At 53.1% G+C, this 24,771-nt stretch overlaps 6 protein-coding genes and 1 non-coding gene across 7 annotated transcripts; 4 read left to right on the top strand and 3 right to left on the bottom strand.

Annotated features, from left to right (window-relative positions):
• Positions 1 to 2,994: 2,994 nt before the first annotated feature.
• Positions 2,995 to 7,237, top strand: SMAC4_07625 (uncharacterized protein). Its single transcript, XM_066090667.1, has 2 exons — positions 2,995 to 3,937; positions 4,028 to 7,237. The coding sequence occupies exons 1-2, from the start codon at positions 3,594 to 3,596 to the stop codon at positions 5,190 to 5,192; spliced, it is 1,509 nt and encodes a 502-aa protein (XP_065947585.1). The 5' UTR covers positions 2,995 to 3,593; the 3' UTR covers positions 5,193 to 7,237.
• Positions 7,238 to 8,379: 1,142 nt separating this feature from the next.
• Positions 8,380 to 11,365, top strand: SMAC4_07624 (uncharacterized protein). Its single transcript, XM_003351377.2, has 3 exons — positions 8,380 to 9,660; positions 9,728 to 9,937; positions 10,028 to 11,365. Exons 1-3 carry the CDS (start codon positions 8,969 to 8,971, stop codon positions 11,097 to 11,099), a joined length of 1,974 nt encoding a protein of 657 aa, XP_003351425.1. The 5' UTR covers positions 8,380 to 8,968; the 3' UTR covers positions 11,100 to 11,365.
• Positions 11,366 to 12,428: 1,063 nt separating this feature from the next.
• On the bottom strand, positions 12,429 to 12,502 carry SMAC4_14023. Its single transcript has one exon. It is a non-coding gene; the product is annotated as a tRNA-Val (tRNA).
• A 207-nt stretch (positions 12,503 to 12,709) lies between these two features.
• Positions 12,710 to 16,218, bottom strand: SMAC4_09539 (uncharacterized protein). The gene is made up of 2 exons (XM_003343605.2): positions 14,634 to 16,218; positions 12,710 to 14,577 (listed from the first exon to the last, which is right to left on the bottom strand). Exons 1-2 carry the CDS (start codon positions 15,831 to 15,833, stop codon positions 12,910 to 12,912), a joined length of 2,868 nt encoding a protein of 955 aa, XP_003343653.2. The 5' UTR covers positions 15,834 to 16,218; the 3' UTR covers positions 12,710 to 12,909.
• Positions 16,219 to 17,047: 829 nt separating this feature from the next.
• On the top strand, positions 17,048 to 18,052 carry SMAC4_09540 (uncharacterized protein). Its single transcript, XM_003343606.2, has 2 exons — positions 17,048 to 17,670; positions 17,739 to 18,052. Exons 1-2 carry the CDS (start codon positions 17,384 to 17,386, stop codon positions 17,929 to 17,931), a joined length of 480 nt encoding a protein of 159 aa, XP_003343654.1. The 5' UTR covers positions 17,048 to 17,383; the 3' UTR covers positions 17,932 to 18,052.
• Positions 18,053 to 20,000: 1,948 nt separating this feature from the next.
• Positions 20,001 to 22,477, top strand: SMAC4_09541 (uncharacterized protein; the record flags this gene model as incomplete). Its single annotated transcript, XM_003343607.2, has 2 exons — positions 20,001 to 21,129; positions 21,194 to 22,477. The coding sequence occupies 2 exons, from the start codon at positions 20,001 to 20,003 to the stop codon at positions 22,027 to 22,029; spliced, it is 1,965 nt and encodes a 654-aa protein (XP_003343655.1). The 3' UTR covers positions 22,030 to 22,477.
• Positions 22,478 to 22,811: 334 nt separating this feature from the next.
• Positions 22,812 to 24,685, bottom strand: SMAC4_09542 (uncharacterized protein; the record flags this gene model as incomplete). Its single annotated transcript, XM_003343608.1, has 2 exons — positions 22,812 to 23,371; positions 23,419 to 24,685. 2 exons carry the CDS (start codon positions 24,683 to 24,685, stop codon positions 22,812 to 22,814), a joined length of 1,827 nt encoding a protein of 608 aa, XP_003343656.1.
• Positions 24,686 to 24,771: the final 86 nt, after the last annotated feature.

Below are 24,771 nucleotides of genomic sequence, written 5' to 3'. Positions count from 1 at the left end.
GAATAGTCGAGAGAGGGGAGGTAACATCCATTGTCGATAACTGTCAACGAGGCATGCCTGGAGGTGCTGTATTAGAGTATATGCTCCACTGGCAGGCATGATTCTAACAATTTGGGTAGACAGACAGAGGTACCAGGCGACATTCTTGACGCTCCAAGTCATTAGAAGTAGAAGCGTTTCCAACCATACTACGATGGTATTTAATAACCCGCTTACTTCGACTGTTCAATTGGCTCGTCGCGAACCATTCAATGGGCACAACCACCGCCATTTGCACCACCAACCATACAACAAAGAGCCTGGTCAAGAATATGTGCTCAAGCCAAGTGATACGACGACCTAGTTCCATCTGCCACTTTTCCTGGATCAAGAGGCAACTAGGCCAGACCGAGCTCAGAGACCAATATTGAAACTGCATTCCATAGTTTGGACAGAGCTCGTTGACTTCGAGGAAGGACTCCCGAGATTGGACACCCTCTGACGACTGTGGCTCACCGCAATTCGGACACCCCCAACGACCCAAGACAAATCCAGGGGCAGTTGCCAGTGTAGAATTAGATGTGTTGAGCAAGTGGAATAAGTAGAGATGAAACGTTAACGTGAACTGTCGAACTTTGCCATTGACTGGGACAGACATGAAATACAATGGCTGTGATGTTCGAATCTGATGATCATAATACTTGTCGAGCAGTGAAACGGCTCATTCACTCAAAGACAGGACGGCCTCGAGGTCCATGGCCTTGTTCCGACGCGGGAACGTAGAAATGCACTTGTTTGTGTCAAACATGTCTATGCTTACGGCACGTACTGTTCCAGTTCTTCCTCGACCACCTGTGCTTTGTTTCCTCTCCAGAATGGTAAGGGATGTGAACAATAGATCATCCAGAACTTCTTCCAAGTCAATAGCAAATACCCTTCGACATCTGATGGTCGTCGATTTCCAAGCAGGACACTATCCCGTGGCGTAGCGACGAGCGATGGGAAACGGCGAGACGAGAAGATATTCTTTGCCAGAGACAACGAAACAGGAAGATAAAACAAGATTCGAAAGAAAATAAACAAACACTCGCACCAAACTTGACACTCGTCGAACGTTGTCTTCTGTCTTGGCAAACTTTCGTTTTTCTCTGAAATTCTGGGGAATGCCTGCGACCATCATCATCATGGACCACTGGACCAGACCCTGACGATCGGGTTTATTTCGACTTCACCTCCCGAGCGTCTGACCCTCCACAACAACTTCATGAATCCCCCTTGCTTTGCAACTTTGCATGTGATTGCACTGCCCGCCCGGCGCCCACACGAAGTCAAGATGGCCGAGATTGCGGGATTACCTCCCTAACCTAACTTCGACTCCTTCGAGAGATAAGAGTCGCCTGTAAGACATAGTGTTAGCATGGTCTGTTAGTGCTAACGCTGGAACCCCTGTCTGATACGGAGCCCATGCTGATTACGGGGCTCGGCGCCGAGTGCTGAACGCGGGGGTGCGGTGCTGCCCCTGGCTCCTGTTAGGACGGCCTTTGTAAGCGTTGTTAGTGCTGTCAGCGCTGTGTTGGTGCCCCTGTCGAGCCTGGTGCCTCGCTCGCGTGGAATGCCTGGAAGGGATTTCGTGGGGTTGCCGTGATGGCGTCTTTGCTTCTTTTCCATGTTTGGAGTTTCAGCCCGATGACGAGCAGCCGATGGCGATTGAGAGAGGGACCCTCTCTATCTTCCTGTTCTCAGGTTGTTCCTTGCTGCTTCGGTTGGGAAATTTCTCTGGAAAGATTCTTATCTTCGGTCGTGGTTGTCGTCCTCGGGCCTTCTTTTGGCACCAAAGCCGTGCGTCTTGAAGACCTTGAAGATTTGGTGAAATTGTGGTGAACTGGAGGTTCGAGGGAAGAAGTGGGAGATTCCAGAAACCGCCAAAGTCTGGAATCAGAAGGGAACACAGGAAAAAGTATTGGGTGGATAACGCCTGCACACAACGGACTTGTGCACATTGTGAGGAAGTCGCGACGGATGTGGGAATTGAGATACTTCCTTTGCCAGCCGGCGACGATCCGGCACTCGGCAAAACGTGTGCTGTGTTGCCTGCCAAGAGCCGGTCCTCTGAACCTCTTGAAGGTCTGAGCGCTACAATTGAACTTCCGCAACCACACACTGCTCTTCGAAATAATAAAAAGGACCACGTCAAGGCGTAACGTCGGCCGTTTTATTCGCGTCCGAACGGACGGTACGAGCTTCAATCTCATCTGCCCATACCCTCATATCAGGTACGGTACGACATTACCTGTGTACTTGAACCTCTGGAACCGAACAACGGCCAGGCCGCAGCCACAGCGCAGCAAAAGCAACAACGGCAAAGGCGTTCCGACTGGACCCGAACCACGAACCATCCAAAATCCAGACACTTTCTGTGTGTGGTAAAGGTCATCTAAAACGCAGGGGCAGGTAGCATTGTTTATATTTCCATGTGAGACCGACCTGGAACTCTGGAACCACACTGCATTGTGGTCCGCAATATGGGGAGTTGTTGCCGGAGTGCATGACGGACTACATATGCCTGTCGTGATCCAGGACAGGGACTTCAAAGTTTGGTTCATGTCAGGAACCAAAATCCAGAAGCACCAAATGGAACAAAAAATACGACCGTATCATGTTTTTTTATTCCTTTCCCCCAAGAGGAAGATCCAAGTGGATAGGAGGGGCTTGTCACGCTGCTCATGGAACACCCCGAGGTACATCACGAAGGAAGGAGCTTTGTTGCAACCATTCAGATGTCAGCATGGGTGGACTGGACTCCATACCATGACGGGGGCTTGGCGCCGGTCCGATGCTACGATGCTACTCTCGACTGCAGGATAGACCAGTAGGGAAATGGCTAGGGAATATCGGGTTAGACGGTGTCTAGCCAGTCACAGGCCGCAGCAGGCCAGCAGCAGCGAACACTGCAAGAGAAGACCAGGAAAGACACAAGTGACAAGACTCGTTCGACCCAAGCTCCCAAGCCGTCTTTCGGTAACTCGGGTTGGACAGCCCTTTCTGGATGAATGATGAGCATTGCCCGCAGAATGTGTCTTTGAATGGTACCGGCGCTGGTTAAGGGGCCAATCAGTTTGACTTCTGAGGTCTTATGGAAATCTATACCCCGGCTTTATTCTCGAACCACCATCGACGATGAAATGCAACTCTCTCTTTGGAGGCGAAAGTGTTCCCTTCTCCTCCCGATCCTGATCCTCATCAACACTTCCAGCCAGTCCAGTCAGACAACCATGGTCTTTCATCTTCGGTTTACTGGGCCTCGTCTTCTGGCTCACTCTTTGTGAGCATCGACAACTTAACTTACACGGCGTGATACACACCATCACATTCCATACCAGCTGGTTGACAAACTTTTGTCTTTTTCTTTCTTTACCTACCTACATACTAGAGTACCTTACCCAAGCTTGGCCAGACAGACACTCCTTCACTATCACCAAACTACCACTACCATCATCCGACAGGATCAATACAATCACACATTTACTCACTCGCTCATCAACGAGGGCTAGTCCCAGTGACTATGCCATAACCAACTTACACACATCAAAAACAACCACAGAGACAAACAAACAATGTCTCTCTACACGGATCCACCGGCCTTAAAGCCGTTCAGCGACGACAAACCCATCCTGCTCGTGAGCTGGTGGCTCACCCTCTTCTGCACCGCCGTCATCATCCTGCGAGTGATCGGGCGCTACGTGCGCATGGAGAAGCTTTTTCTCGAGGACAAAATCGCGGCCCTCGCCCTGATTCCCATGTACCTCCGCATCGCCTGTGTGCATGTGGTTCTTGTGTACGGCACCAACAACGTCCAGCTCGTGAACGAAGAGGGACTGCATCTCTCTCAGCAATCGTTGGATAGAAGGGTGGTGGGGAGTAGGCTTGTTTTGGCTACGAGGTTTTTTTACTTTACTACGTTAGTCTCTCTTTTTCCTTTTTTCCTCAGTATTCCTAACTTCCATTCGAAAGACTGGAGCTGGAAGCTAACAGTGTTAACGACAAATAGACTATGGACCCTCAAAACCATCACCCTCCTCTTCTTCAACCGCCTCGTCGGCACCGCCGGCAAATCCAAATACAACCTAACCTTACGCTTCCTGCAAATCACCATCGGCTGCACCTTCCTCGCCTGCTTCATCAGCAACCTCTCCGAATGCTTTCCCGTCACGCACTACTGGCAAGTCACGCCCGACCCAGGCGGACAATGCCGGCAATCCTATGCGCACCTGTTGGTGGTAGCAGCCTGCAGTATCCTCACTGATTTATTACTCGTCGTCTTCCCGATCCCGATCCTGATCCAATCGCGCATCAAGCTCAGGCGCAAAGTCCTGCTTGTCTCCCTCTTTTGCCTAGGCTTGTGCACAATCGCCATCACGCTTTATCGGGTTCCCAATATTTTGGAAGAAAAAGGGTACCAAGGCACGCGAACGATGTGGGCGAGCGTGGAGATTTTGGTGGCTACGTTTGTCAATAATGCCATTGCGCTGGGCACGTTTGTGCGCGATACGGGGCCGAAGAAGAAGAAGTTCAGGCAGTATATTTCTCCCGCGGACGCTTATGCGCGGGATAAGAAGGGCACTGGTGGCGGTGGTGGTGGTTCATTCAAACCTGGCGGTACCACAACACTAAACTCGATTGCCGAGAGGACGGTCAATGATAAGCGTGGAAGTATGATGATGATGGGTGTAAGTGCCGCTCAGGGAAGCGATAACAAGGCGGGAATTATCATCAGGACGGATACTGTGGGCAGTAACGGGACGATTGCTAGTACAACGCCTACTCACGGCGGAAACCACCAGGAAGAACTGGCGCGCGATAGTGTGGCTTCTAGCAACGGCCATTTACCGGGGGCAGAACACAAGCCCAGGGAAAGGGACTCTCAAGAGTCACTTATTCCCAAGCCTGGACACGGAGGTATCGGGGAGGCCATGTACTTTGGGACGGTCATGAAGACGACGGAGATCAGCGTCACGGTCACGGACGCCAATGAGGAGGACTTGAGGGCGCAGCTTGATGGTGGACGGGTACCGCAGAGTCCGTACGGTATCTCTAGCCATCATCATAATCAAATTAGAGAGGCGCCGAGGGTCGTGGCGGCTGGAGACAGGGGAGTACAGAGGGGGACGACCAAGTTGTTGAGAAGTTTGCCGGGGAAGGAGGAGGATGTTTGATTGACGACGGTGATGGTGATGACGAGGCATGTATATGATGAAGGATGAAGGATGATGGCGGATTTAATTGAATACCTACCTACCTTCTTTTTATTTTTTCTTCTGCCATCTAGTTTTGGTTATCAACAGTGTGTAAACAAGCGGCTTCATTGCATCTGTTTTTTTCATGCTCTTCCCTTGCTTTTCACGATGACATGATTGTGTGTGAGATGATTACTTCAAGTGCAGTCAGCAGTGCCATACTTGGGTAATGCAAGCCGACATTCGACGAGCACTGATACTCTCCCATCGCCCTCGTCTAAACCTGCCCCCAATCCACCTGTCACTCGACATCCCCTCGCACTCAAACTGCCAAACTTGCTTTAACCACTCGGTACGACAACGCTTTGACTTCAGGAGGGAAGGCATTGCCGACAGCCAGGTGCCAATTTCAATGCAAACGGAAGTGACGGCGGAACAAAGGCAACATAACATAAGTGAAAGGCAACATGAAATGGAGGGAGAGGCAACCGTCCCTGTCGTCGTAGTACCAAACCCGCAAACCGTTGTGGTACCAAACCGCCCGCGCTCGTGGTTAACCATGGTACGGTTCCGGCGTAGCGTTACGGCGTATGCTTGGCTTGCAGTCATGTAATACCGGATGAATGCCCATGGAAGGGAAAGAAGGGGAATAACTGCTTACTGTATGTCCTCAGCTGTAGAAGCTGGGTGGGTTGTAGAGCGTAGAGAGACCGAGGCCGACTACTTACCGAATCCAGTTCCATCGAAATCTCCCCATGGTGAGATTGTTGCTCGGACATTTTTGTGGCGTGGCTTCTTCGCTTCGCCGGTAATGTTTAAAGATCAGGTATCGTGAGTCTTGGTGTTGGCTTCTTGGGCGTTGGTGGTTACAAGGACCAGGCCATCCATTGTCTTGGAGGCTTTCTAGGGAGAAACAGACGAGACGAAGAGACGTGGTTGTGTTGATGCCAAGGTCTTGGTTGGTGATTGTGCGCTCCTCTCGGCCCAAGGGCATCGTCATGGCGAACGAACCTCGTAGTGTACTAGGTAGCCCAGAGGTTGCTTCCCGTTATCGGCATCACTAGTAAGGCACCCCTCGTGGCAATGGGTCCGAGTCCGTGTCCTTCGGCCCCGTTCTTCGGTCGGACCTTTCAAAGCTCAATCTGCCGGATTTCAGATAGTAAGATAGGAACAAAGAGTGAGAAAGAAAACGACGCCAAAAAGGTGACGAAGCTGACGTGCTCACGATAGTCGGGGTAGCGCTTGTAGTTTTGTCGAATGGGCGTTGATAAAGAGCCCCCGGGGGACTCTGGACGCCGACAAGCTCGGAGTGCCACAGGGTTCGGGGGTTTATCATCCCCCACTGATTTTCCCACAGTGCAACCACAGCGATTTGCACTCGCACTTGCATTCATGATGGAATCCACTCACCATCTACAGATTGCCATTGCCCCCCAACTGAGACAATTCAAAGTGAGAGATATAAGCTCGAGGAGAAGTCATTGGCTCTTTTCTTGTTGAATGATGGGCATTAAGGGTGGTGATGGGACGATGGTTTCGAACAACTGGAATCTTTTAGGATCCATTTCTGCCATTGAGAGAAGAACACTCGAGTGGCTTGGCGGCGTTCATCAAACACGGCAGGTGCAATGAACACATGCGATGATGTAAATCGCCAAATGCGCCATCCCGTGCAGAATGTTCTTGCCTGCGTCTTTTGGAATGGCGTCGTTTAAGGTATGTCCAATTTCATTGCCAACCTTCCACCCGCCCATCTGATCGTGAAGAAAATGAATCAACGAGGGGCAAGCTGATGCCTAGCCATAAGATATGCACTGGGTAAGTTTCCGTTGTAGTGTGATGAAAGAGACCTGCCAAACATCACAGGCACGCAGGTCAGACATGATGCATAGTGGAAACATCTCGAGGCCCTTCATCATCGTTCCTGTCGGTCGATGTGAAAGAAGAATGAAACTCAAAGCGGGAAGGTCCCTTCTGTGACAGGAGTCTTTCAAAGCCTCAAATCAAGGGCCATTGTGTGACAATACGACATGTGACATTGTGGTTGTACCTTTTGTTAAAGGTGAGAGTGGAGACCGTCATCTGCTCCTGGCGCCAATCACGTGGGGCCAGGGCGTTGAGTGTGGATCCATTTTTGCGAGCTTTGGCCGAGGTCGGGGATGTGGTGTTGGGGAGAGATCAAATTCGATTTCGAACAAGGGGGCGGAATTGCTCCTTCACCTTCAGTTTTCTACCGCAGCCAGCAGTGCAACTTTGGCAATTGAGAACGCGGGTTTGTGGGGGATTCCATTTCAGTGTGGAATTTTTTGGGGATTTCCAGTGATTTCCTTTTTTCCCAAATTGCACTTCAGTTTTGCCATTCGCCCGGCCGTCCGTCTTTTACATCAGGTCACTTCCTTCACTGGTTCCGTCCATCGGCTGTGTCGGCTTCCTCTTGTCCAAGGAGCGAGAACCAAAGATTGGACAACATTTAGCGGCCCGTGATCCTGCCGTGCCGCGCCGCAGAAGTTTATTCATCAAAGACTGGATACACGCACACACACACCCAAGCCCTATATTCAGGGGCAATAGACGTCTGACGGAACATTGGCGAGGAGGAGGTGTGCCAGTGAGAGGAGGACTTGCAGCTCGCTTCATCAGACCGGCCTTCTGGGCAATTGCTAGCATTGTGGAAGCTCCCGTGGAAGAGTGTCAAGAGGTTCAGCCAACCGCGTGGCAGCGATAAAACAGCCCAGGCTAATAAATAACACATGCAGAAATCATCCCAGTCATCCAAGCTAAACTAGACTGCCCCCTCCCAGTCCTGTCTCCAGTGACGCACAGCAGGGGGACCAGGTCAGACTCGAGAAGGAGGGGAACCTAGAATCCCCCAAGACTCTCAAGACACTCCGAGTTCAAGACCAGACCAGGGTCAGCTCGGTGTCTCTTTCAGTTACAACCGGATATACGCAACGGAACATACAAAGTTCCTATCACAACAACTCGTCCTCTCTTTGTTTTCACTTGTCTGTCTCTGTTGATTGCGAGGCAAACACCAAAACGAGAGAAGATTCTTTTCTTCTCAAAGGGTCGGACAAGGTAAACCACCGACGGGGGCCACATCCGAGTTCATCGTCCCATTGCCATCAGCACTACCTACCTGCTTATATAACCACTCTGCATATACTACATTTCAAACAGCATCCGACACCCTCCTACAATACCTTAAGAGGTACATTTCACGAGAAAAAGTCATCCATCCGATCCCGTCAGTTCGGTCCACCCCTGGAGACAGGAACCAGACCCTTTTGGGCGGCCCAGACCGGAACGAAGCACGAAAATTACTTTGCAATCCGTCCCGCCGTCCCACCACCCTACACGGTAGAGGTAGTACTACACTAGGACAACAGGGACCCTTCGCTCTCCCTCCGTTGTTCCGTCTTCCTTTCGATCAGTCGATTGTGCTTCTTCGGTCAAGCCTGCATTCATAGCTAGAGCTTGCATAGGCACCTTCGACCCCTTCCTATACTACTAGTAACCCTGCTCGTTCATCAGGTTCCAGCCTGCGGTGAACAAGTGTGGTTCACGTAGCGTATCATACCAAGAGATATCTCACTCCTTTGATATCGACTGGTCTTTTCTTCATCGCCAGCAACTTCAGACTTGACACCCTCTCTCACAACAGATACCACACTCATACACACTCCTTATGAAGGAAACCCTCACGCCATCAGTGTCAATGTAACCAGCAAATCCACACCCATCTTCTTCCAAACATGACAGGATTCGATCAGGACATCGAGCTCAACGCTTACTCACACTCTCACGGGCTCGGAATCAGTGGCAATGGCGGCGGTGGTCGACAACACAGCATAGCTGAAGGAAGCAGCTTCACCGTCGGCGGCATCTCCCCATCTTCCCGGGCCAAGTCCTTTGCTGATGCCTCACCTGGCGGCAGCCATGCCCGCTCAAAATCTATGAGTGGTGGCGGTGGGGGAGGTGGCTTTCAAGGCAGGATGAGCCGCTTCGTGGACTCGTTCCGCCGCGGCGACGGCACCATCAACGACAATGCCGACCTTGACGACGACAACAATACCAGCTCACATGGGTATTCTTCCCACAGTGTCTCGCGCGACCACGGCGGCACGCGATACTATGACCTGCGCCAGGGCAACAGCAAAGTCAACACGCCCAGCTCGCTGCTGGCTAGAGAGCTCAAGGGCCGACATCTGCAAATGATTGCCATTGGAGGTTCTATCGGCACTGGATTGTTCGTTGCTTCCGGCAAGGCGTTGAGTGAAGGCGGCCCGGCGAGTGTGTTGATTGCGTATCTCGTGATTGGGGTCATGCTGTTTTGCACGATACAGGCGTTGGGCGAGTTGGCGGTTATCTTTCCCGTGGCCGGATCTTTCTCGGCCTTCTCGACGAGGTTTCTGGATCCAAGTTGGGGATTCGCTATGGGATGGAAGTAAGTCTTGCACCTTTCGAGTCTGTGATAAGGGAAAAAGGAAGACTGGCTGACATTCTCCTTCTAGCTACGCTCTGCAGTGGATCGTGGTGTTACCACTCGAGGTATTAGCAGGCGCCATGACGATAGGGTACTGGAATAAGGAGCTTAACAAGGCCATCTTTGTGACTATGTTCTTGGTCGTCATTTTCATCATCAACCTCTTTGGCGCAAAAGGATACGGCGAGGCAGAGTTCATCTTTGCCATCGTCAAGGTCACCGCTGTAGTAGGATTCATGTAAGTTTTCATCCATCTTCCTATTTACCCGACCCATGAAGCCCCTCAATGCCCTTAACCCAGGACACGACCAATCTAACATCCCCCAAGCCTTCTAGGTATCGTCATCAATATTGGTGGCACACCCACCGAAGGCTACATCGGCGGCAAATACTGGACCGATCCCGGCGCTTTCCACAATGGATTCAAAGGTCTCTGCTCCGTCTTCGTCACCGCCGCCTTCGCCTTTGCCGGTACCGAGCTCGTCGGCCTGGCAGCCGCCGAGACCGCCAACCCACGTAAATCCTTACCTACCGCTATTAAACAAGTCTTCTGGCGTATTTCACTCTTCTATATCGTCAGCATGACACTCGTCGGTCTTCTGGTTCCTTACAACGAACCTCGTCTCCTCTCCGCCCAAAACGTCGCCGATGCATCCGCTTCACCCTTCGTCATCGCCATCGAAGCCGCCGGCGCCACCGTTCTTCCGTCCATTATGAACGGCGTCATTCTCATCTCCGTCATCTCAGTCGGTAACTCGGCCGTCTACGGTTCCTCGCGCACCTTGGCTGCCCTGGCTGAACTAGGCCAAGCCCCTTCCATCCTCGGCTACGTCGACCGCCGCGGCCGTCCAGTCGTGGCCATCATCGTCACCATGGCCGTCGGCCTGCTCGCTTACTTGGCGGATGTCCCTTCGCAAAGCAACATCTTTGACTGGCTCCTCGCCATCTCCGGGCTATCGTCAATCTTCACCTGGGCATCCACCTGCCTCGCTCACATCCGTCTGCGCAAAGCATGGGCGTACAACCATCGTTCGGTGCAAGATATTGCCTTCCGCGCCCAAGGCGGGGTTATTGGTTCCTGGATCGGCTTTTTGCTGAACGTCCTGGTCCTGGTGCTGCAAGTCTGGGTAGCCATCGACCCCATCGACGAAGGCGAAACGAAGATGACGGTCAAGGAGAGGGTGAGCAGTTTCTTTTTGAGCTGCTTGGCAATTCCGGTGGTGTTGACGTTTACCATTGGTCATAAGCTGTATTATAAGACGAGGATGGTGAGGCTCGAGGACATGGATGTTGATACAGGACGGAGAGATTTTGGACGGTTGGGCATCATTAAGGCGCAGGAGAAGGAGGAGAGGATGGGGTGGCCTAGGTGGAAGAGGGTTTATCGGTTTATGTGCTGATGTCTCATTTGTCAAAATAAGGAAGGGCAGAGCAGGGCAGGGGGGAGAGGAGGATGCCCCAAGGGACTGGAGGATAACTGCAAGATGCATTTGGAGGTGCGCTTGTGGAGCAGAGTCCGCTCATGTGAGGGAATTGGATTAAACAGGAACTCGATGTTTGGATATCATCGAAAAAGGAGATGCAAGTACATAGATGTAATAGTAATCAAACGCATTGAAGAACGAAGGAGCCAGTCGGATTGACTGACTGTTCATTGTGATGGTCCCCCGCTGTGACGAAGCACCACCGACTCCGACTCACTACCTAGGTGTCTAGTAGGCATCCGATGTCGATCACGGTATAAGACCATGCATGCCTTCGCTGTTGAACCCCAAGGGAGATCGATATCCGACTTCACTATCAAACAGCAACTTTTACTTCCGTGCACTCGTCGTCCGTGGATGGAAATTTCACGAATCTCCCACCATCTAGAATAGGTATCGGCAACCAATTCCCAATTCCCAATCACATGGATATGTCCACCGTGACATTCCCATATAGTACCTTTTCCCAGACATCTGCTACACAATACTACCTTACATTGGGAGCCCAACACTCAAACAGAGAAAAACGTAAGTTCATTCGATGCATATGGAAATGGGAATGGACATGAGAACGGAACTTGCAGTGCAAAGACTTGACGGCAAAATTTTTTCCAAGACATTTCACTGAGGCCTGCGTGCGTAGCAAGCGAGAAAGGCAGAAAAAAAGGGCAGGAGCGATCATGACTGGCGATGATCAGGAGGAAGGAATCTACTAATGGCTGGGAAATGAAAAAAAAAAAAAAAAAGTGAAACCACGAACGACTGGACGGACTGTGTGCAGGACTTCCATTGATTTTGTCCCAAATGTCCGCGCGGGCGAGGAACTTATTAAAAAGGGGGGGGCTGCGGGGGAAGGGGCAATCATGGTCATCATGAACCATCATCGAACAAGCGGCAGGATGAAGGCTAAAGAATGGGGATCGGGAAAAGGAAAGAAAAACAGAAGAAAAACAGAGAAAAAAAAAAGGAATGGAAGAATATATGTAGCGAAAGGAGGAAAAACCCCCAGAAGGAGAAAACTAAGATATAAAAAGAAAAAAAAAAGAAGAAAAAAAACACTTTCGAAAGACATCGCAGGCCTTTGTTTATAAGACGAAGATGAGAAATGTCTCTTCACACTATGTTCGTAAATCCTCCAGTCATCGTCACCATAACCTATCAGAAAGGAAAGGGCGAAAAATGGAGGTGGCTTTGAGAGGAACAAGAAATCCCCCAAAAAATCACAAAAAGATTGCTTAACAAATTTGATCCGACCCAGGCTCGATCTGGGGACCTTCAGTGTGTTAGACTGACGTGATAACCAACTACACCATCGGACCTGTTGTTGTTGAAAATCCGAAAAGAAAATTTTGCTTATGAAGGCATGGCAGCGCATGACTCGTGAGCACGGCGAGCTACGGTATCCCGGCTACTTCACCATAGTGTCACCAACATCTTGGTCTACCATAGACTTCGCACTTCGCAGAGCATGGGGAGACGAGACATCCACGACAGTTTCCATATGTGCAAAAGACTATTGTAAAAGCAGCAATATCTTCATTTCTTCGTATATACGTCGTCATCAACATTCATATCCAAATTCATATCCCAAGCATCCAGCCCACATGTCCAAACCCAGCCCATAATTTCCCCCCCAAAAAATCATATCCAAAAGTGTTCCATCCCATCCATCAATCATTCATTGAATCTCCCCTCCCCACTTTCCAACGTCCACTGCAGTCACTCCTCAAAAAACACTAACAAACCCCAACCCCCCCGCCACCGCCTTAACCCGTCCATTAATCCTCAACGGACTACCCTCATACACCAAAAAGTGTCCTTCCTCCACCTTCGGCTCCTTCGCTCCCAAAATCTTATACACATTCCCACTAACCAGTCCCAACGCGCTCTTCTCGCTCAACTTGCCGCCTCCATTCGCATACGCAATGCCGGCCAGCAATCCGAGGTCTCTAACCAGCCAGTCCTCCTCGAGACCAATAGCCGTGGTGACGCCAGCGTCGAGAAGCACGTCGATAGCCGTGCCGTTGGTGAGCGGCGCACCGGAGAGAGCGCGGCGCTGGTCCCATGATGTGGCGTAGCTTTGGAGAGGAGCGAGGACGACGCCGACGTTCGCGGCAGCGAGGTCGTCGGCTACGAGGTGGGATTCGGCGCCGCCGAAGATGGCGAGGTGGATCTTAGTGCCGGTGACGGCCTCGACGTCCTTCTTGACCCGGAGGGCGGCGGCGATGATGTCGGCGTTGTGGATGGTGAGGACGAGGGGGAGGGAGCCGTTGACGACCTTTTGGAGGAAGGTGGACTCGGCGTAGATGTCGGCGGGCTCGATGTCTTCCTTCTTCTTGAGCTTGGTGGCCGCCTGAAGAAGTTTGCGGCGGAGGGCGCCGACGGCAGCGGACAGGGAGGGGATGCCCTCGGCTTCTTTGGCGTCGGGGTCTAGACTGTAGTGGACGGCGACGTCGCTGGCGAAGATGGTGCCTTTGGCGAGAGAGTTGGTGGCACCGGTGAGGAAGCCGACGCTCGTGCCGTGGTGGGTCTTGCCGCCGGTGAACTTGGGCGCGGTGATGGCCTTGGTGACACCGTACTTGTAGGCGGCGTGCAGCTTCTTGGTGTCGAGAGTGAGAGCGTCCTCGGCGCGGGTGAAGACGTTGACGTTGTCGCCGTTGTCGGTGGAGTCTTCAGCGTCGATGGCGTTTAGGCCGATCTGGGAGCCAAGGGCCGTGAAGGAACCGGTGAAGTGACCGTCCTTGAGCGCAATGACGGGGACCTTGGAGGTAGTAGCCATGCGCACCTCATCAGTACAGACACCGATGCAGGTAACCTTGCCGTTGCGGATGACGGCGCTGTAGGACTTGTCATTGCTTCCACCCTTGACCTCAACGTCGGCAAGAACCTTGGTGATACCAGTGAAGACAACCGAGTTCATCTCGACAGGTTCCTCAACAACGGTAGCGGCGCTCTCGTCGGGGAAGATCAACTTGGGAACCGGCTTGTTCAGCTCGATGGGGTCCTCGTACTGGGCAGTACCGTCAATCCACACCTGCACAGGAGTGGCGCCGACCTCGAGAGGATCACTGTCCCAGACAACGACATCGGCATCAAATCCAGGCTTGATCTTGCCCAGTCTGTCACCAAAGCCAAGACGCTCAGCCGGAGCGGTAGTCACGGATGCGAGGGCAGCGTGGTAGGGCAAGCCATACTTGTGGCCCTTGGCGGCCTCAAACAGAACGTGCTGAGCGTTGAGAACCGGGTTGTCGCTAACATAGATGGGCGTCAAGCCGTTATCCCAAAGGTACATTCCAGCAAACTCGGAACCGACGTAGGACTCGGCCTTGTAGTACATGTTGTCGGCAAAGATGGCAGAGGCAGGAGGGTCACCACCATAGGCGCGCTTGAGAATCTGTTTGGTTTGTTAGCAACAGGACAGCCTTGAAACCCGTGTCGATTTTGACTCACCTCTGGTACCAAATAGGTCTGATGGGCATGATGGAAGGCCCGGACCTTGAACTTGAACTCGTTGGTGTGATCGACGAAAGCCTCGAGATCGGGAATGGTGTAGCAGTGAGTGTTGAGGTGAATCTGACCGCGCAACAAGGCGCCGAGCGACTCCCACTTCAGTTCCTGGGGAAGATATCCCTTCACGTTCTCCACGCCGACTGCAGCGGCGGCATCACACCAGTCATCCTGGTCGCGCACCAACTTGCTTGCCTGCTCAAAGGCGTGACGAAACTCCCAGCTCTCGCCCATACGGCTGGTAGGGCCCTGGGTTCCGACTCTGCCGTAAACGCGCTTAGCATTCTCACCGCAGGCCATCTTCATGAACCTCCAGTTGCGTTCGGGATCAGCCAGCATGTCGGCGGCACTGGTCTCGTTGCGACCATCGGGCTTGCCGACAGCCAGCTTGATAGCATAAGCTTCACCGCCCATGTTGTTGCCCGAACCGGGCAGAATCAAGCTGGTGGTAACACCGCCGGACTTGATAACCTGGATCTGGTGGTCATCGGGCTGGATGCCGTCGATGGAGCGGACAAAGGGGGTGATATCCGCCGAGAGTTCATTGGTATCTTCGTTTCCGTCAAGGCTAGGCAACGAGTCTACGCCGGCATGGCTGTGCATGTCGATGATGCCGGCGGTAAGGGGACGGCCCTTGGCGTCAAAGACATGAGTGCCCTTGGGCAGGCTGGAGGCGGAAATGTCGGACTGGACCTTCTTGATGAGGCCATACTCGAGGTAGACGTCGGCCTTGATCCAGCTGTAGCCTTTACCCTTGCGCGCATCGGCAGCAGAGGTGCCCTTGGCCGGCTCTCCAACCCAGACCGTGGCGTTCTTGATGAGGGTAGGGGCATGGCCGTCGATGTAGCGGGCATTCTTCTCGCGACCCTCGCCGATGGGGTCCTGGGGCTTCTGGCGCAGCTTGGAGCAGGTGGCGAGGTCGTCGTGCAAGCGTTGCACCGACAAGCCGTGGACCGTGACGTTGCCGTTGACGGGCTCAGAGCGTGAGGGAAGCTGTTTCCACTGGGCATAGGCGATGAAGCCCATGCAGGCGACCGCGAGGAACTTGAGGCCTCTGGACCGGCGCATCTTCTTCCTCTTCCATGCCGGAGGGGGAGGCGCTATGGCGCTGTATGGGGGCAGTCCGCCGCCCTTTTCGTCCATTGTTGATGTGGTGATGTTTTGCCGTTGTCCCCACAACCAAGATTGGACTGTTGGACAAAAGTAAGTGGCGGAAGTGGAATGAGGGACGGAGGAGGTCGGGAATGAAACTGGAGTACGGCCCCGCGGGAAATGGCCAAACTTGTAGCACTTGAGGGGCGCTACAACTGCACTGCCTGGAGATGTCGTGATGCGACACGCGGACAGCTCTCGGAGGTGCAAACAACTCAGAAGGAGCTGTGACTGTGAGGAGTAAAGCGGGGGAGTTCACGCATTTGGCACAACACGATTGGTCAATTCTCAGTCCAGGTACCCGCCATCCCATCTTCAGTCAGTTCGTCATCCAATCGCCGACTGCCTACAGGACCCTAGGGACTCAATTCGGAAGGTGCCCGGGTCTCGGCATTGATAATGACCATGCAGCGGTTATCGCAAGTTTAACAGTTTGAATAGCAGCAGCGCTAGCGCTGTGTTAGTGTAAGATAGGCCCTCTAGATGGACAACTTTTGTACATGGCTCCTGTTTGGACTCGGATTTCCAGTCGCGATAACTTCAACTTGACATGGGATACCAATTTGTCACATCCACGAATTCTCGACACATCAACCCACGGCAGTCCGAGATCCAGTACGACGCCCATCAGAGAAGAAATCAGCGCTTACGACTCTGACTCAGCAACGTTGTCAACGTTGTCGTCATGGAACGCGTCCACCAGCCACGCCACATCGCGGCGCAGCCGAACTGTTTTTACTTTGCGGAAGTGACTATGTGACTACGACGAGGACGACGACGAGGACGACGACGACAATGATGATGATGAAGCTGCCACGAACGATATGCCTGGTCTACATCTCTTTCCGCCAAGAAGATGTGGTCGATCATTCACCACTCTCTCATAGCTCATCTCCCAGCTGATGATCGAACCAATCCCGGTCTGTGATCAAACTCCAGCGCAGACAACTCAGCAGCAGATTCCCAATACCCTTGCGACGGCTGGCCCTATTTGGACCTTTCTCAACTACTTCACCTTCCGGCTTGCCTGGATTGACATTAGTCGATAGAAGTCGGCATCTCACTCTCTGGTTCCAAGCAATCGGTCACCACAGGTGCCGCCGACACGGCACACTTGTCTCACCAACTGGTTCAAAACGTAGGTGCTTTGTTGCAGGAAGCGCACCTTGTGTACCTTTGTGGTACACTTTTCTTAAAAACTTTTCCCAGCCTTCACAACAATGGTCGTCGGAGCCGCTCGTCCTACCAGCATGAAAACATCGTGGTCCTATCTTTCCCTCTTCAAGATCCCATAGCACTTCCCTTTGCTGGACACACGCCTCAAGTCCAAGAACAGATGGCTGGGTATCCGCAGTTTGTGAAGCCCGTCCACAGGCATTTGCTATACCGTGGTACAGTTGGATGGGCGAGTACGCCTGGTCACAGATATCTGGACTCTAAAGGAAGAGGAGCGATGGAGGCTCTCACAGCCCTTATTCCCCCCAAGCAATCCCTCCTATGTTTTCCAAGCGAATTCTATCGATTGCACTCTTACCGACATCATGGCCTCTTCCATTATCACTCGGAGCCTTCTTTTTAGCTCTCTATGGTCGAGTCTGTCCTCGGCATTGATCCTTCCGACATCTTCCCCTCAAACAGACATCTTGAGCGCGAGGTCAAAACCTCCCAAGCTTCAGTCATCATGGAATATTATGGGCGCTCTTTTTCCTTGCGTCTTCATCATTATTGCCGTCTACTTTCTCGTGGAGCACTGCTACGTACGAGCGAATCGAGGTTTTGACCAGGTCGAATCTCCTCAATGGACCTCATCGCAACTGGGCGAAGACGGGTATGTCAGAGAAAGACACAATTCTCATTGTAACTTTTCAACCACTGACTCAACGTTACTATCCCCAGCCCTGAATACCAAGTCGTGTGGTTATCAGATCTGCTGGGTGTTATGGTGACGAGTGATAGGGAGATCGTCGGTATGGCTCGTCGGCAACCCCCCGAAGAAGAAGAAAGTTCGTCTGGGATAACCACGACCACCTCCACTTCGTCGGCTTCATCAAACGCGGTACCGGTACCCCCAAGGCTGTACGCCTTGTGATGACGAGCTTCAGACGAATTCGATCCGAGGGTGGAGAGAGAAAGGGGCTGGTACCCGAGATTATTCATAGTATGAATGGCAGGCCAACAGCATCATTTATGACGGAAGCCATGGATCCTTCGCCTGCTATGGTCTACAAGATACGCGAAGGTGGTCAATTCCACGGTCTGGGACCAACCTTGTTGGACACGATGGGCTGCACGTGAGAACAACGCTATCCAGGGCCATGGAAGCGAGAAACCTTGTCCACCTGCTCGGGCTCCGAGGCGGAAAAGACACGAAGACGAGATGGAGTTCGCCAGCGAAGCTCAATCCTGTTGGCCCATGCATCAACACAGTCGAACCGAGCTTGAAGATTGCGCCGTGGTTAATTACTCGAAGCGATTTGCAGCGTGCAAACTGGACAAAAGGCACGGTCTGGTCCGGCCAACCTGTTCTACTTGGTTTTTTCCCACTTTCCTTCTTCATGAGCTCAACTCTTTTCGGCCGCTGCCTTATCCTTTCTCGGTCAAAGATCAGCGTTTGCCTGGACGATGAAAAATGGTTCGGAAATTCGATGGACGAACATGTGCCCCTTTGAACCCCATCACGTGTACCTGGTCTCTAGCAGCCGTTCAGGTGAGCGTGGGTGACGAGGTTCTCACCGCCGACTCTTTCCCCGTTGAGTTTCTGTCCACGGCTCCCCATCGTCACGTATCGTGATCGGCTTCGGATCAGTGATGGGATCAACCTCGGATCTGCCATGACCTGTGCGCTTCCCGTCCGTCGCTCACCATTTGCTCGCCCTATCGTTTGTGGGGTCTTCGGCTTCCTCAAGATCTTCATACACAAGTTCCATAACCCCTCAGAATTCGACCAGGACGCGCAGGTATCCCGACTCAATCCTGCAGCCCGAACCCAAAAGACACCAAGTTGTAATGCCACTCAAGCCGAAACACTCTTGAATTGCGCTGCAATTTGCAGACAGGAACCGAAAAGGCCGGACACAGCGTCTTTGTCCCTTTCGTTTAGCGCGCGGAGCTCGGGGCACAGACGTGAGGTACTGGCAATTTTGCTGATCGACAACTAAATTGTCTCGAAACAGCAATCGTATTCTTCATCAGCCAAGTCAGCCGCTGCAACGCCGGCATTTGTCTTCTGCACAGACTCGCCGACCAAAACTGGCGTCTTCTGCCAACTATCGTCATCCCAAGCCGCGGAAAAGCCACGCTGGTGCCGTTGCCCGCCAACGGTCATGATCAAAAACTTGGAATTTTTGTGGTCCTAGGGTCGAGTGTAACATCCTCGTCGTCGAGCTCGGGGTGTTTCACGGTCAGTGTGTCCCCTGAGGGGAACTAATGATGGGTGCCAAGCGGGAGCTACGGGGAAGTCGAAATTGGGGGCAGAGTGCGCTATGCCGCCCTGGGAATAGCTTCAGGTACAGACCACCATTCGACAAGGGCCGTCCCGTCGATCTTTACCGAATCTATGGTTTAACAACGGCCTCAACCCAACTGCAGTCAATTCCTTTTCACCTCCTGGTCCCCTTTCTACCTACTCCAACCGGGGCAGCCGCGGGAGGTTTAATATTCCAATTGCACGGTTCAACTCGTTCGGCAACAGAGGCCAATGTGCGGCCCATGCATTGAAGATTGACTGCCGTTGCTTTTTAGCACTTTCCTTTACGGTCCAGCCCCGGCCCTCAACATCCGTGATTCGTCCGTGCTGTGCCCGAAAGTGCTTGGCCAGAGGTGACAGGATGGGACTACTTGTGAAGGATCCGGATTCTATACAGGACCCATTTTCATTGCCTCCAGGCTAGATTTCTTTTTAGTCTTCTATCATCTCCGCTTCATGCTGCCGGATGCGTCTCGTCTGTTCTCTTCCTCTCCTCTCCGTCTCCTAATTGTACCTCAAGATCCTATAGATCCCTTCACTCTTTTGGGACTTGGATACTTGCCACTCGTTTTATACCAGTAAAGCGTCCGCAATAACCATAACCAATGACCACTGGACGACTTCAACGAAACAAGCACGCCCATATATCACACTCTTTGTGATCCACCTACGGCACCGAGACCAGTCGAAGGATGGACAACCAAGAAGGGTTCGACGATGGGTTCGACCATTCGTTAGAAAAGCGGACTATCAAGGAATTCTTCGATAAGCTCTTCAGCCCGTGGTGCAAGGCTTTCCCAAAGTCACTGGGATGTCCTAAGCCAGAAGAGCCAATGGAGGAGACACCGCCGGCCACGACGCCAACACCAACACCGGCACCGGCACCTGTTGCAACCCAGCCTCCTGCAGTTGTAGCACCACCGCCGGCCGAAACAAAGCCCACGAGTCCTCCCGTGGTCACTCAACCACCGGTAGTGGTAGCACCACCAGCCACTACTGCTCCCGCAGTCGTGAAGTCTTCATCAACAACTAGCATTACGCCACAACCAACGAAGGAACCCGAACAAGCGCCGGTATCAAATCCTGGGTCGGGGTCAAGTGGGGGATCTGGGCAGGGCAACGGATCAGCAAGCGGTTCTGGTTCAGGTGGCGCGGATAGCAACTCCGGGAATGCTGGAAATGGAGGCTCCGACTCTGGTCACGGAAGCGCGGAACCTGTCGGATCTGATAACGATAACAACGCCGCCGTCCCACCACTGAGCGTGACTTCGGATAAAGCTGAAGTACAGCCCACGGCTACTTCAGGCAGCCATGCTGGGAACGGATTTCTCCCTGGAAAGGTCCTGCTCGCCGCTCCAGCGCCGGTTGCGAGTCACTCATCCGAGTCGGGCGACAACACCGCTGGGGATGAGAGTGGTGATGCTAAGAATGGAGATAACAAGGATGGGGATAGCAAGGATGGGGATAGCAAGGATGGGGATAGCAAGGATGCGGATAAATTGGTAGAAGGTTCTCAGCCTTCGCCTACTTCCTACCATTCGGCAATCCAGCATAACGACCAAAGCATTCCTACTACGCTCTCCACTGCATGGATCGCCGCTGGCACCCCCACAAGCATTCCGTCAGGGTCATCGGGAGAGAGCACCGTCCCTGGACAAGTAGCTGGATCTGATGACCCCTGGAACCCGGAGCTCAACCCTACTCCCGGCTCAACCCACACCCAAACTGGCGGAGGCGCAACCGCAAGCGAGACTCCCGCCGTGGACGCGCCCAAGACCAGTTCCACGGGTCTCGTATCTGGTATTGCCGGTGGCGTCATCAGTAAGTCACCCCATCCATCACCTTTCCACCCCCCCAAAGCCATCTCACTAACATCTCCCTTTAGCCATCGTGATCCTCTTCCTGGTCTTATTCGTCCTCCTCTTCAAATACCGCCGCCACCCCCGCGTCCAAAACTTCCTCATCAAGTACACCCCCCTGAAAGTAGCCGCCTACACCAAGCGTGACAAGAAACGTTCCTCCATGGGCAAAGGCCTACTCTACGAAGATGAGCCATCCTCACCCACCTCACCCACCATGCAAGAAAAGGGTAAAAACATGAACTACGGCACCATCCTCCCCGCCCCCGTCACCCAGCCCAACCCTACGGCCTGCCGCTCCCCCACCAGAACCAACCAAACACCACCACCGCTCATCGACACTAGCACCCACAGTGCTGGTGCCAGCGTCGGTGCCGGTGGTGTCAGGTCCCCAAGGTCACCCAGGTCTCCAACACCCGATGGATGCGGCCACAGCATGTTCGAGCGCTCGCCCACCGGAATGTCCGATTACTTCCCTCAACCGCCCTCTCCCACACACTCCAACCACTCGCGCGACGCGCGCAACAGTGTGGACTCGCTCGGCGGAGTTAGTATCGCCAGCAGCGGCATCTTTTCGCCGAGCATGATGTCCTGGACCATCCCACCTTCTACGGCCGATAGCGCTACCGTTTCCTCCAGGGCCTCGCCGCCGAGTACAAGCCATAGTCAGGCAATGCACTTCCAGCCGTTGCAGCCTACGCCGCCTATGCCTGTGCCCGGGAGCCAGAGGCATAGTCTGAAGAGGGAGTCACTGGTGCTGGGGTTGAAGAGGATGTCTTTGTCGAAACAAGCGAGCCCGAGGGAGGGCCAGGCGGGACCGTCGAATTGGCGGGATAGTAGACCTGATTCGTGGGGGTTCTGAGTTTCTGAGTGTCGACTTGCCTCAACAAGCCCAATAAAAACGAGAAGGAACCTGAAGTAACTTAATGTCTAAATGACCAGAGGCATGTGTAATGGGATCGAGCTGGATATTTGCGGTGCGGAACGGTACAACCAAGAAACACGAGCGCTTCAATCCCTTTCAATCAAGTTACCTTGTTTGACGGCGTGGCCTCACAAGTCTTGATCTGGACTCTGAAGGCCGCAGCTGTACCTAAGACTGCAATATTTCCTGGCTTCCTTGAATTACCTACCTCTAGGTTTTCCAGACTAAATAACGGCAATCGTCACATGCATAAGTGGCATCTTTTATCTCTATGTCTATGTCTACATCAACGTTAATGTTCATGTTGTTACCTATCTTACCTACCTGTATCTATACATGTATTATTGTTATGTTATGTACTAGTTAATGATATTGTGTGATCAACTCGACGACGCTCTCATAATTTCCCAAAAAAAAAAAAATTTGAGATATTGAAGTTTATGTCCTCTACCTCCTCCAGTCGCACATCAATTCTTCGACCCCATCGCTCCTCAGCAGCGTACAAGACATACATCACCACAATCATGACTTTGCGCTCTCGCTTCAGTTGACACAACATGAACACCACAACCCCTTAGGTATCGGCTTGTCAAGTCACGACTTCTACAAGGAAGGTAAGCCCGTCAAACCATCTTCTGCCCCTCATGCGATAACACTAACTCATTTACCACCGTATATACAGGGAGATATATCTCACCCAACACTGTTCCTAGAGGTACCTAAACCTCCACTCCCTTACCACCGACCCCAGCCTTCTTCTCCTCCTCCGGTACCCTCCCCATCTCCCTTATCTTCGCCGCCAAATATATCCCTTCAGAAACGAACCGATTCCAATAATTCTGCTCCTTACCCACACCCACATACTTCGCGTTCCACCTGTCGCTCAAAGCCGGCAGCTTGGTAACAACCACCACCGGTGATCCATCCCGCTTGACCTTGATAACCTCCGTCTCGACCTTGCGCAAGTTTTTCTCCATCTCTAGTTCCAGGACCCGGTCAACTGCCTCGAAGTTCTTATTAGCAACATCTTTCGTGTTACCATCCCAGCCATTGGGCGCTAGCTCCAAGAGTGCCTTGCGCATCGCCTTTTCCCACTCTGTTCTGCTGTGGCCCGTGGGTAGGATGGGGTCGATCCAGCGGGTGCTTCCTGATGGGAATTCTACGGGTTTGTCGACGTCGTCGTCCTGCTCCTGCTGAACTTCCTGGACTTGCACATCCCCTGTCTGAGCAGACTTATTGCCCGACGACTCTGGTCCTGATACTGATCCAGACCCCGATCCTGATTCCCAGGAATCCAACAATGTCAATCCAGAAGTTGATCCAGACCCGGGTACCACCTCCGTCGCCGTCGCCGTGTGACCTTGCTCTTCTCCTTCCCCTTCTCCTTCTCCTTCTTCTCCCTAAAAGAATCAGGATTAAGCGCCACCAACGTACTCAAAAGCGCTCTGCGCGTGCTAACCTTCACCTCAACCTTTCTGATATTCAAATTCGCGCACCCGGGAGCTTTCGCCCACGCGCCAGCCTGTTTGCTAGGCGGAATCACGTAGCCGTGCGTGACGTTGCAGAACAGGACCCAGAAGCTGAGAAAGAACGAGTTCCAGTCCTTGGTAGCGGCAGCCGCGACGGCGAGGGCCCATTGGCTTATGACCAAAAAGCGGAGGAGGGCGCGGAGGAGGAAGGGACTGGTTGTGGTGACGGTGGAGGCCGATGGTTCCAGTGGTGTGTTCAGCAGCGAGTTGATGGCGGTGCCGGGGCCGTAAAAGGCGATCCAGTCGGCTGAGTTGACGTGCTCGGCTACTACCACCATGCGCATCGGCTCGCCGGGCCAGGGCGCTTTGAGGAGCTTTCGAGGACTACCGGGGTAGAGAGCGGTGATGCAGAGGCCCGTTGCCGGCATGAGGACGAGGAAGGCCGTGGCGATGTGTAGCTTGAGCATGATGGCGGCGGCGAGACAGCCGAGGAGGGCGGCCCAACCCAGCAGCGAGGTGAGCTGGTAGGATAGGGAGGAGTGTGTCGATTGCCATGAGGAAAAGAAGCGCAACCAGCGGAGGCGGGAGCGAAATCCATCTGCACGGTGACTGCTGGACGGTGGAGGTGGGTTCCGGGAAACAAACAGGACCTGGAGGTTTTGGATTCTCAGGGCCGATTTCTCCATCTTCATGTTGTCGTGCCTGTTTTCGACGGCGGAAGGGGGCAGGGACTCAATGATCAAGCGGACGGTCTCGGGGTTCATGACATAATATCTGGCGCCAAAGCAGCCATCCATTCCCTCGAGGACGGTGGAGCGGCCGAAGCGGTCCAGGGCACATTCTTGCTGCGTCGGTGCATCTTCCAAGAGCAGACGACTGCCGGCGGGAGTCACGGGCCAGCTCCAGTGCGGGACGGCGGCGACCAGCTGGTGGATGTGAAGTTTCTGGGGGACATCGACGAAGTCGATGAGGGCCGAGAGGGGGAGGATGGCGGCAACTTCGGAGACCCAGGGCTGGCTGCTGATAAGGTCGGCGAGACGTTGGATGACCTGCTCGAACATGGTCGCTGCCGCCGTGGAATGCAGTTGCAGGTAGACAATTAGCCGGGCAGAAAGAACCGTCATAATGGGCGCAAAGACCCCTATATATAAGGAAGTACTAGTGAGCTGGTGGATCAAAGGCATGATGAGATAGACCCCTAGTACACTAG

This window comes from Sordaria macrospora, chromosome 6, assembly GCF_033870435.1.
Source record: "Sordaria macrospora chromosome 6, complete sequence".
NCBI lineage: Eukaryota > Fungi > Ascomycota > Sordariomycetes > Sordariales > Sordariaceae > Sordaria > Sordaria macrospora.
The sequence above is the reverse complement of the archived record's forward strand: the minus strand, read 5'-3'. Positions and strand labels throughout refer to the sequence as shown.